An 11,324-nucleotide genomic window follows, 5' to 3' on the forward strand; every position below is an offset into this window, starting at 1 on the left:
TTAAGAGTGGGGATGCAATCCGGTCATGTAGCTTTCCCATGAATCATTTCATTATTCAGGTTAATATTTAATGGTAGCTGAGCAGCAAAAACTGGCCTCCAACTTTGTGACAACTTTGCTTTAGATTATACAAATCTGCTAGGAATGAATACATCCTAAATATTGCCACAAGAAATGGAGTAGAAGACCCGAACATCTCACATGCAGTCAAGACTTGCTTGAGTCAGTCATTTGTGGAAGCATCACTGGGGATTCTAAGACAATTTCCAAGGATTCCCTGATATCCTACCAGCTTCCCAGAAGTTTACAGTAGGGCAGGTAGCCAGACCAGTGTGGTGCAGCACAGGATGGCCAAGTTCCCTAGCTTTATGCACTTCTCAGTTCTAGAGGCAAGGAAAAAATAAAAAGGCTGTAGCTAACCCAGTGTCCTTGAACAGGTGATGAAATCAGTCTTACAGCTGTTCACATCAAGGCAGCACTCATCCTCTTTCTTGTCTTCAGCAAAAGCCACACATCTGTATCTTCCACCGCTAGCAGCAGGAGGAGCGTAAGCAGATAGAGCTCTTATGACTTCACTACACACCACAAAATACCACTCAGATCTAGATAAATACAAGCTACTAATACTGCCAGCCTGTCAGGTTGCATTTCAGCAGCCTGGCTCTAGTTTAAGAAGGGGCTAGGTTTGCTAGCTGCAGTAGTAATGGCCGTATGGATGTAAATCTGTTAACTCCATTCAGCACTTTCTGTACCAGCTACCAGAGATCTGGCAGTGCTAAATCTTACTTGGACTTGAGCTCCTGGGGCTTTTCTTGTAATGTGGTGGTAAAGTTCTTCACCAGCAGTTCACAGACACCATGCTAGCTCTAGCATTACACCAAGCCCCAGGGACTCTTCTGGGAATCAATGCATGCAATAAGTACGTTTCTCAGCCAGGCCCAACTCTCAGATGACTGGTCAGAGCATCCTAAACAAGTGATTCATATCCTTAAACATCCCCAAGTGCTGATGAGATTCTACTCTCTGAAAAAGGGTTCCCTATTAGTATTCCACCTGACCCCTCAGCTTTCCTCCTCCCTCCTTTTTTGCCACCACACAGCCTTTCTTCCTGCCATAGGTTTCAGAGCACAGTCTCCCCCTCTAACATCACCATGTACATCATTCCTCATTCCCCTTGCTGGAGCTGCATAACTATAGATCCCTACTAGGAGGATTCATGCAGGGAAGTTGGAAAGGGGTGAAAATGAGAGAATTTTTATGAGCTTACTCCACTGATGGCTGCAAGAGACTGTTGCCAGCTGAGGATTCCTTACCTGTAGAGATCTGGCAGATTTCCAGGCTTTTTGTTCCCTCAGTGGTCAAGCACACTGCATCTTCTTTGAGCCATGGTGATTCTTGTGCAGTGAAGATAATGATAAATCAGAGTCTTTTCCTTCCCCCACGAGTAAGACACTGAGCATCTCAGCACTGCCAGCATGAATGCAACGTCAATTCAAAGGCAAAGATTTCCTAATGCTTTGTGGGCATCCAGTGTAAATGAGAGCTGCTGCTTGCTCCTGCAGCATGATGCTTTCCATTTCATCTCAGTCACAGGACTCTAGCAGACATCAAAGCTGACAGCATTCTGCATCAGTCCCTCCTCCTTGCAAAGGGAAACAAGTCTTATCCTAGTGAATCAGAAGGGGACACGTGGCTATTTTCCCCTTTTAAAGTCTTACATGTCACATTCACCTTAGCCTGCAGAGCCAGGATGCTACTAATATTTAGCTGTGTGGAACATTCCACATGCTGCTAGTCAGAGGAAGGATACTGCAGCCAAAACAAATCTGTACCCGTTAATTGTTGTAAGTAAAGCATCATCTATTGCTTTAGAAAAATATGCATTTTGCAAGAGCTGCACCTTACTTTCCAAGAGCAAGATGTAACCAAGCCTTACGTTAATTGGTAATAAGGTGTTCTTGACAAGGTCTGTTCACTAGCTGAAGTCTGAAGTCTTTTTCCCTAGCTCATATATTTATGGTTGGATTGTACACATTTCAGAAACAAGCTCTGTGTTTTGCCAGCTGTAGCCCTGTCTGCCACATTTTCTCTCCATGCCTTCTGAATGAAGATGCTCTAGGAATGGCACATGCTTATTTTATCCATGAAAAAAAAAGCATGAGAAATTCCCATTCTCAGCAAGACTGAAACTATCTCTTTACATGAGCATTATAGAATGAGTGCACGTTAAATTTAAGTTGTTGAAAGAAGCTATTGCAGTATGCTAAGCCTTCCAGCTTACTTTCACTTGCAGTAAGTCCTAAAACATTAGTGAAGCTTATACTGACCTAATCTATTCCAGCTTTCAAGTGTGCAAAGCTGCACACAATTACTATTCTACAACTGCAAGCCATCCCACTCACAGGGCTACCTCCGATAAAGTCAATGAGCTATAGGACTGGAGCTTCAGTTGGTAAATATGCATATACTAGGTACACAGAAACATAGTTCTGTGTAAAACACTATAGGTTAGTAAAAAGTGCTTTGTGTCCATCATACACAACCTTCAATCTCAAAGAATTACAGGGTTGAAGAGTTTAACTTATAATTAGCAGTATTTTCTTGGGCAATAAGAAAATTCATAGAGATTTTAGATTTGGGATGAAGTATACGTTTTAAATAAGTAAGAACAATGATATAAACAGAAAGCCTCTGTCTTAAAGACAAAAAACAGGGCAAAGACAAACTATACATTCAGTACTAGAGAAGAGAATATTATAGAGAAGGGATCTCTACAAGGTTACATGTTTCAGCCCCTTGCTCAAAGCATGAAAAACTTCAATCAAGTGACAAAGATTCATTTGCTACAGGCCTACTTTTAAAAGTTAACCTAATAGAATTAGTGAAAGGCCAAAATATTAGTCTTCATGATAGCCTTGTACAAGTGCTCCTATCTTGGTTCACACCAAGATCAAATAGCATGTACTATTTTACTGCAGGCCCCTATCATTCCATTAAGAAAATAATATTTGAGAAAGCTGAGAGGTTTTGACTGCCCTTCCTCACTCCCCAGATCAAATGAGCACCATATATTATGGAATAATAAACCTTCTCTATCAGTCTTTTCTCAACTATATTCAGTGATATAGACATAAAAGTTAGAGATTCTAATCCAAGACAGTGTTAGACAATAAATAAATGCTGTTCAAGAATAATGAAGATCTAAAGGTTTAAAGTTAGAACTTGGAACATGGAATTTATGCAAATTATGAGGTGAGAAAGAACCTCACTAGAGTCACAGCTGACAGAAGGTTGAGAGCCAGCAGAACAGCTAATGTAAAGACACTTCAAAATATGCCTTCTTAATATTTATAATCAAGTATCTGCCTCAGTACATGAAATCTTGATAAAAGCTTAAGTCTCTGCATTAGCTAACACCAAAACACTTTAATTGCTAATATATACGCTGCCTTTCCACAAGATTCATGCTGTATCTATAGTTCACACTGCAGTTCTGCTGGGAATGGTCAGATAGTGGAAACTGAAGAAAAAGATCAGGCTCATCTTTTATCATCAAAGTTTCCAGCAAAGCTTCAAGACTCAATTTAGATTGCTGAAACAACAAAACAAACCCAGCTAAAAGTAATTTCCTGATGGTTTACTATGAAAGTGCCAACAGCATGGGATTACTGGCAGAACGCCCACATCCTGGCTAATTTACATCCCAAACCCATCCAAGTAAGGTTGCAAAAATAGGTGGGTCAGTGTGTTAACAGCAACCACCAACAGCTTGAAGACAAACTATACACCCAAAATGGCAGATGAAACAGCCAAAGCCTCATGCTTTTGACCATAGTTTCTGCAGAACAGTCTACATGGGACTTGATCCTAAACACCAGCCCCAGAGACAAGGCTGCCAAAAGCATTCAGCTAATAGAGGTGCTGAAACATGGCCTGTCTGATTTTGGAGAGCCTGCCCTTGTTACTACCTAAGTAAGCCTTAACAGTGACTTGTTTAGCATCTTACTTCTGAGGACAAGGCACTTTCAATGAAAATCAGGTTGTCCTCCCCAAATCCTATGTTCCAGTCTGTCCTTTGAGAATTTCATCTCACCCAGCTGAAGATGTAGTAGGCAGCTTCTTTCTCAGCACTACATGAAGCAGGATACAGAGTGCAAAGGTCCTATAAAGATCATATTATGGATTTTGAATCGCATGCTTTTGATGCAAGAGTCACAACCAAGTACCACTTTGCTTCTACCTTCCCTTCTACCTTAAAAGAGGCCTTTGTAAGGTGGGATAACATTTGATATTAAGTAACCATTAAGGAAATGCAAGCCATTTTTTTTCATGGCAGCAATATAGCTAGTAGTTGCTAACCAGAAAGCAGATGAGCTTCTACCATTTTCTACTCTTGTATTGGAACTGGAAGCAACAGAAAAGGCAAGATTCATGTACCCTTCTCTAAAAATATGCTATTTCATTTGAACTTCCTTTCAGAAGCGGTAAGAAAGTTTAGAGAATGTTAACTAATAAAAGCCCTCATCACCGTGGGCTATCAATTAGAAAGGAGCATTGGGTAGCCTTAGGCAGTTGTAGTTTGCAACAGCAATAGATAGCCTTCTTTACAAAAAAACTAAGGCATCAGTGTAAAAGTCTCCCTGCCACACAGATAGTATTAGATATTGCTGACCTCACTAGCTGAATAAGTTATGTTCCAGAAGCTGTAAAGCCAACACATTTGCTTCTGTTACAGTCAGTATTTAAAGGCACATTCCTTCAGCAGCAGTCATTTATTTTGCTCTCTGGACTGGAAGCTCACTACCAGTAAGTTAGCATCTGGCACAGTGAACAATTAGTGATGTGTTATATGCACACCACTATGCCTATTTTTAAATCACAAACAGTTTAAGAATCTGAAACTGACAGAACAGCAGCTTGTTTATTAGATTTGTCAAAACAAACATTCTTTCTGGACAATTCACAGTAAGTCAGATATCTTAGTAAAGAGACCCACATGAGAAGAATCAAGTATTGCTCCCAAAGATTTTAACAAGTTGAACAGCATCAGTTAAGACTTCATCATGTTCAGACATCTCCAGTTACGCCTCTTCATATACAACCATTGTTTGTGCACCTCAGAGGAATTTATAGCAACTCAAACATTAGCAGTTAGAATATATTAGCTTTGGTTTCTACAGTTCTACAGTGTGTGTGTGTGAATTTGGGACAGTATTCTTAAAAGTCATTTCTTGCACACATACACACTCATCTCCATTAAATCATGATCTTATAGTTAAGGTGTAAGTTTTCTTGTTTGGAGATTGTCCCAAGCCAATAACAAGTAACAATACAATAAGCATGGAAATAATATCCTTCCAGACTTGTCAGCAGATTTTTTTGCTACAGCACTATGAATGAAAGTTCTACAAACATATGATAGCTGCAACAGACAGAGCTGTTTTACTCAGATGGCTTTCATAAGGTATCAATCATAGTAAGATGTTGAACAACCACATTTTCACTGGAATTTTACATCCCAGTTGCATTTATGTATCAGTTTTCAATTGAGGCTTGTTAGAGCTAAGTAACCTTACATTAATAACCCAAATGCAATTGCTCTCCTAACCCATCCCTCCTATGACACTAACCTAAGAACCCTCTTGAAGGAGTCAGCATGTAGGTAATCTACACACTTTGCTCTTCAAAACTGTGATAAAAAAGCTGCACAACTTCAAAAAGTTGAGATACCCAAGATCTTATGCCAAACCATAGTACAAAGAAATTTGTTCAAAATTTTATCAATTATTACTGAAACAAATCCTAATGGATCTATGCTGTTGGTAGCATGTGGCAGAAACAGAAGCACTTCAGAGTATTCCTTGTTTTTATATTCCTCTTGGAGCTGGATATATTCCTGAACTTTGAGAAGCTTTGTTTGTCTGGCTGTGCAAGTTGGTGTCCTTGTATACAAACCAAACATTTCCTCCCCACAGAATCATATTAAGCAAACCAAACACCTGTAGGTTTAAAAAAAGAGAGAGAAGTTTGAAGACTTCAAAAGAAGCCAGAAGCAGCAGCAACCACCTTTGTCATCCCTCTGATTTTGGTACAAGACACTTAAGAATATTCTAAAGCATGTTATAAGCTATTTTACAGACAACTTCGGAAGTCAGAGAATCGACTTATTCTGTCCTTTGTATGGAATTAGAAAAATTCAGTCACCTAGTCAGCTCTGCATATGCACATCCAAACCACATGACTGATTACTACTGGGCCAACACTGAAAACTTACTGTTGTTACAGTAGTGATCAAAAAGTACGATTTACCAGGAGGATCATACAAGCCTCATTTGTCCTGCTCTGGAGAAGGGAGTTCTTTCTATGAACATAAGCACCCTATGCAAATCACGGCATTATAAAGAACCTCAGTTTGAGGTGTGGAAAATTCTCATAATTAATAAAAAAACCAAATTTGATACCAACAGGCAGAGCAGGGATTATAGTTTTTCCTCCTTACTTGCACCACTCAGCAAGCCACTTGATTTACCCAGTAACATATTACAAGCCGCTATTTTATCCAGACAGAAGTAATATGGGAACTTAAATGCATCTGTAAATACCACATCTAACAGCTCTAGAAACAGATTCTAGAAGTTTTCTTCAAAGAAAGGAAAAATATATATATGGTGTATGTGTGTGTATATACATATGTATATACACACACACACGTTATTCTGGCCAACAGTCTGCCACAGTATTAACGGGCCTGAATGACTAGTAACCCATAAAGAAATCTTAACAAGAAGCAAAATGTGACCAGCAGCAAACAGGAATCACAGCTGCTGTAGAATATTTTACACCAAATGGGTACAGTAGATGCATCATAAGACATACATACCACTGACACATTCAGAGTTCCCATGCTGGTTACAGAAGCAAAAATACAAGTTGTTCCTGGGGCTTTACAAGAGTCAACTTCTAGAATAATGCTGGCACCAGTGGATATTTTGATGTCAGTAAGTGCCTTTGCCCAAGCAGAAGTACTGGCCAGCCACAGAAAGGCTGTTATGACAGTGATAGCCAAGTCCTGCAGAAAAGTATTCATTATTAGGTTAAAGAAAAATCTGTGTGAATGTACACATAAGGCAGAGACAGTACAATTACATGATCAAAATAACCACATCAGTGCTAACAAGCACATTCTAGAGACTGACAATACTGTGTTTACAACCTAAGTTATGATGTGTTGATTATCAACTACAGAAAACTGTCTGCCTTTTGTATCTAAACAAGCATAAGCAATTTTATCCTTGAGAAGAAATCTCATTGTAAATCAGATATCTAATACTTATAGTAGAAACTTTAAGCCAAAGTTTGGCAAACTGAGGCCAGCAGGGGAAGAATGCAGAGGATTTAAGTCTGGTTGACTGGTATACTCAAATTTAGTATCAAAGGTCTCTAGGTCTGTTTCTCATCTTGCTCAAGAATCTCCTCCTTGATGACACTGGTCAGGACTTCAGTATTTAAGTTACTTCCTTTTGCTTATTGCATCTGTGCAGCAAGTGCTCTACACAGGGTATATTCCCAGAGCCTAACAGATGAGGCTCCCCATATGCAATAGTGGAATATTCAAATGTATAACAGTTGTAGAGATGACACTGTTCACCTGGGAAGGTAGAACTTCATTTCACTCTTGATTCAATAATTGCCTAAGAAAAGATACTACAGATGTTTAAGAACTTAATATCCCCTTTTCTATTCAAGTGCTATAGCCACCAGTCTCAAAGACTTGTGCTCATGTTCCTTTTAAGATTTTGTAAGTTTGTTCAGATACTCAAATTAGCAGTATTTCTCATTTCTTTGTGGTTTTAAAAGGGGAGTCATTAACATTTTATTACTTACAGTCAGTGGAAACTTGCTGTTGCGCTGATAAACATGCATATATCCAATATATATCACAAGGGCAGCAGTGCAGTAAAGAAATACCAACGCTGCAAGTGTAACAAAGAACTGTGCAGAAGAGGCAAAGTTGCCCACAAGATAGAAGTCAGTCCAGGTACCACCACACTGTTTTGGATCCGGCGCACTAAACACAACGGTATTCAACCTGAAAAGATTATATCCCTTACACAGTTAGGGTTTGCTACACAGTGAAAATTTCATGTAGTTATGCTTTATGAGAACAGTGCTTCAGCATTCTGGTTGTGTGAAGTTACTCTATAGAACTATATTTGAATCATGAAGTAGTCATGTAATGCTAAGATGTGTGAAAATCTAGAACAATAATCTATGAATATTCTTTCTATATGAATAGCAGTTTCAAGAGAGAGATCTTGATCATATGTCAAGAGTAACTGAAGAAAAAAACTCCAATTTGGAAACAGACCTAACTGAACTATTAAGTTCAATCAGAGACTAGCAGTTAAACAAGCAGATTAGGGTTTATAAGGCACTGAGTTGCATCATTAATTACAAGCAAATGGAAGCACTGAACCTACAAGTACATTAAGCTGCTGGTCACTGAGAAGGGAGCACAGAAGTGTTTCAGATTCCCACTCTCCTCTCCAAGTGCTGCTAAATGCTTGACTTCATGTCTGAGTTTGGTACTTCCGTAGCAACCTTTACAAGCTTGCATCTGAATCCACCTCAGTTGTTACATCTATGCTTATTGAAAGCTTACTGAACACAAAGTCTGAGCTTGTTTTGACTGTGCAGCTGCTAGATCAAAGAGGAAGCCTTGCTCCTCACACTCAGGAAACAGGCATTGGCCCATCTTTTCTATCCTGAGACCCTTCTACCTGCAAAAGCACTACAAAGGCAGACGAGTATTGGGTTACTGTGTACCCAGCACCTGTGGCAAACATCATAGTGGAATAAGCTGAAAAAACAAGTTTTTCCATTCAGTCTTTAAATAAAGTCATTATACAAATGGCTTATACATAAGATTATCTGGGTTATAATGCAGCTACAGTTTGATGAATAAAGAAAATGTTAAGGTTTTAATTAATAAGCAAATTAAATAATCACTTCCTGTATCAGTCATGCAATGCTAAAAACATAGCTTAAAGTATAGTAATAAAAAGCAGCAGTGTACCTTATTGCCATACCTACTTCACTCTGCAGGGCACTGACAACCAGAATGCTTTGAAGTACAACAAAATATTTACACTGACTGCTGTGGAACAAGCTAGAGGTTTCACATTCCTCTCCCCCCCCCCACCCCCAGATACACATCTAGAAGTATGTATTCATATGAGATAGACTGGGAAAAAACAAAAAACACCACCACAAACTCAAGGGGGGGCACAGGGGGAGAATGTATATGAGCAACAACTGAAAAGGTATACTCACCGGAATGGATAAGCAAAAGCAGCTGTAACTGTTTTGTTTACCACTCCCTTACAGGAAACTAGAAGGGTAATTTCACCTTGAAAGCCTCCACATGTGGCAAAAGCAAAGATGGAAAAAATCTACAGAAATTTTTACAGGAACACATTAGTACAATAGCAGTCCCTAACCTTCAGTCTTCTTCCAGTTTCTATGGATATGTATTTCTTCAGATTAATAGCCAACTCATTTAAGTCTGATTTCATATCCAAAGACACCTGGAAGAAGGAAAAAACTGCCATGCTACATGAAAACAATTTTAACATTCACTTAAGAGGCTGTATTTCAGCAGTCAACTCTATTCATAATCATTCACTGAAAACTTTCAAAGAGCAAGAATCAACACAACCTGGATGTTTATTTTGTCTTTAGCTAGAGCTACTGCTCTTATTTCTAGGGGAAGTAAGGAGATTTTTTAGAAATACACCAGCAGAGCTCAAAGGAAACAAACCCAATCTTTTAGCTCAAGTAATCAGTGAAGGCAAGGAGCAAGTGAAAGGCTATGTTAGCAGTAGGAAGGCAGTAAGTGACATCAGGAGGAAAGAGCACATCGAGCTTCCGTAACTGAAAACACAGGCAACACAACTAACAAAAAACAATTGGAAAAGTGTAAATTAAAGATCTTTCTTAACTCTACAGTGAAAGCATTTTTTTTAAATTTTAAATGCAGACATCAAAAGCCAACACAGTATTTCTTGGGGGTACCTTTTTGGCAAAAGCCTCAAACATCCAAAAGTCTGCATTAAAGCAGCCAGCAGCTACACATGCTCCAAGAATCATATCGGACTACTGCAGACCCACTGCTTGTGCTTCCAGGAAGCCAGGTTTGTTACACAGCTCTCTTGACAGCTGAGAGTTTCCCCTTCTTCACTAGCACCCCCCCCCCCCCAAATTTCCTGTGATGAGGAGAGACACCACCACCATTCAGCAGCACCAGTCACTGCAGCAGAGCTGGTGGTAACACCCATATTCTGGGCATTGGCAGAGCTGTTCCCTCCCCATAGAGGGCCTAGCTGAAGAGCTGCCTTGTGCCAAGCAGCCACCACCACCACCAGTGGCACACAGCAGGGACAGGGCAGCCTGCCAGCAGCCCCTCTTTGGGCCCAGCCAGCTACAACAACACAGCAGCAGAGGCAAAGCCACCCCTCAGCTGGGCAGGGCCCTGCTGCAGGCCCCAGGGCACCAGATACCTCAAAGGGCCTTGCTTGGGCCCTAGAGACAGGCCGGGCGGGAGGAGACAGAGCCCCAGAGGGCAGTGCCAGGCTCTCCCAGCGCCTCCACTCACCCACTCAAGGACCTTGATGAAGCCCAGGGGCTCCAGGAGCAGCCCAAAGTCCACCCGGAGTCCAAGCATGCTGAGAGACACCAGAGACCCACAAGATGCCACAGCAACCCACCAGCCTGCCCAGGGCCTTAAGAGGGGCACCCCACCCTGCCCCGCCCCTTGCCCCACTCTGGGGCGGAGCCACAGCTCCTGGCCCCGCCCACTGCCCACCTTCTCGCTCTCTGGGGCGGAGCCACGGCTCCTGGCCCCACCCATTGCCCCCTCTCTGGGGTGGAGCCACAGCTCCTGGCCCCGCCCACTGTCCACCTTTTCTCTCTCTGGGGCGGAGCTGCAGCTCCTGGCCCCGCCCATTGCCCCTCTCTGGGGCGGAGCTGCAGCTCCTGTCCCCGCCCATTGCCTCACTCCAGGGCTGAGTGGCAGCTCCTGTCCCCGCCCATTGCCTCGCTCTGGGGCTGAGCAGTGGCTCCTGGCCCCGCCCACATTGCAGCGGCCATCTTGTTGTGGAGCCCACGGAGGAAGGCTGGTGTTGGGGTCCCCCTGGTATGGGGACCTGTGTGTGGGTCGCTGGTGCCTGCTGGGCTGGTTTTGGGCGAGTGGCCCTGGACTGTCCACAGGAAATGGCTCTGCACGCCGCAGGCCGAGGCAAACGTCACAAGCAATAGCTGCGGCC

General features: G+C 41.7%; 1 protein-coding gene across 1 annotated transcript; it reads right to left on the reverse strand.

Moving 5' to 3' along the window:
* Positions 1 to 5,867: 5,867 nt before the first annotated feature.
* On the reverse strand, positions 5,868 to 10,723 carry SYPL1 (synaptophysin like 1). The gene is made up of 5 exons (XM_062598946.1): positions 10,655 to 10,723; positions 9,334 to 9,452; positions 7,885 to 8,089; positions 6,881 to 7,069; positions 5,868 to 5,999 (listed from the first exon to the last, which is right to left on the reverse strand). Exons 1-5 carry the CDS (start codon positions 10,721 to 10,723, stop codon positions 5,868 to 5,870), a joined length of 714 nt encoding a protein of 237 aa, XP_062454930.1.
* Between the last annotated feature and the right edge of the window lie 601 nt (positions 10,724 to 11,324).

The sequence above is a fragment of the Rhea pennata genome, chromosome 1, assembly GCF_028389875.1.
Source record: "Rhea pennata isolate bPtePen1 chromosome 1, bPtePen1.pri, whole genome shotgun sequence".
Taxonomy (NCBI): Eukaryota; Metazoa; Chordata; class Aves; order Rheiformes; family Rheidae; genus Rhea; species Rhea pennata.

Excerpts from the sequence above, each read along its gene's own strand:
- SYPL1 (XM_062598946.1), bottom strand. The coding sequence starts at position 10,723 with ATGCTTGGACTCCGGGTGGACTTTGGGCTGCTCCTGGAGCCCCTGGGC. Across the intron at positions 8,090-9,333 it reads GCTTTTGCTTATCCATTCCG|GTTGAATACCGTTGTGTTTA; the intron begins GTGAGTATACCT and ends TAATCTTTTCAG. Across the intron at positions 6,000-6,880 it reads GAACTCTGAATGTGTCAGTG|GTGTTTGGTTTGCTTAATAT; the intron begins GTATGTATGTCT and ends TTAAACCTACAG.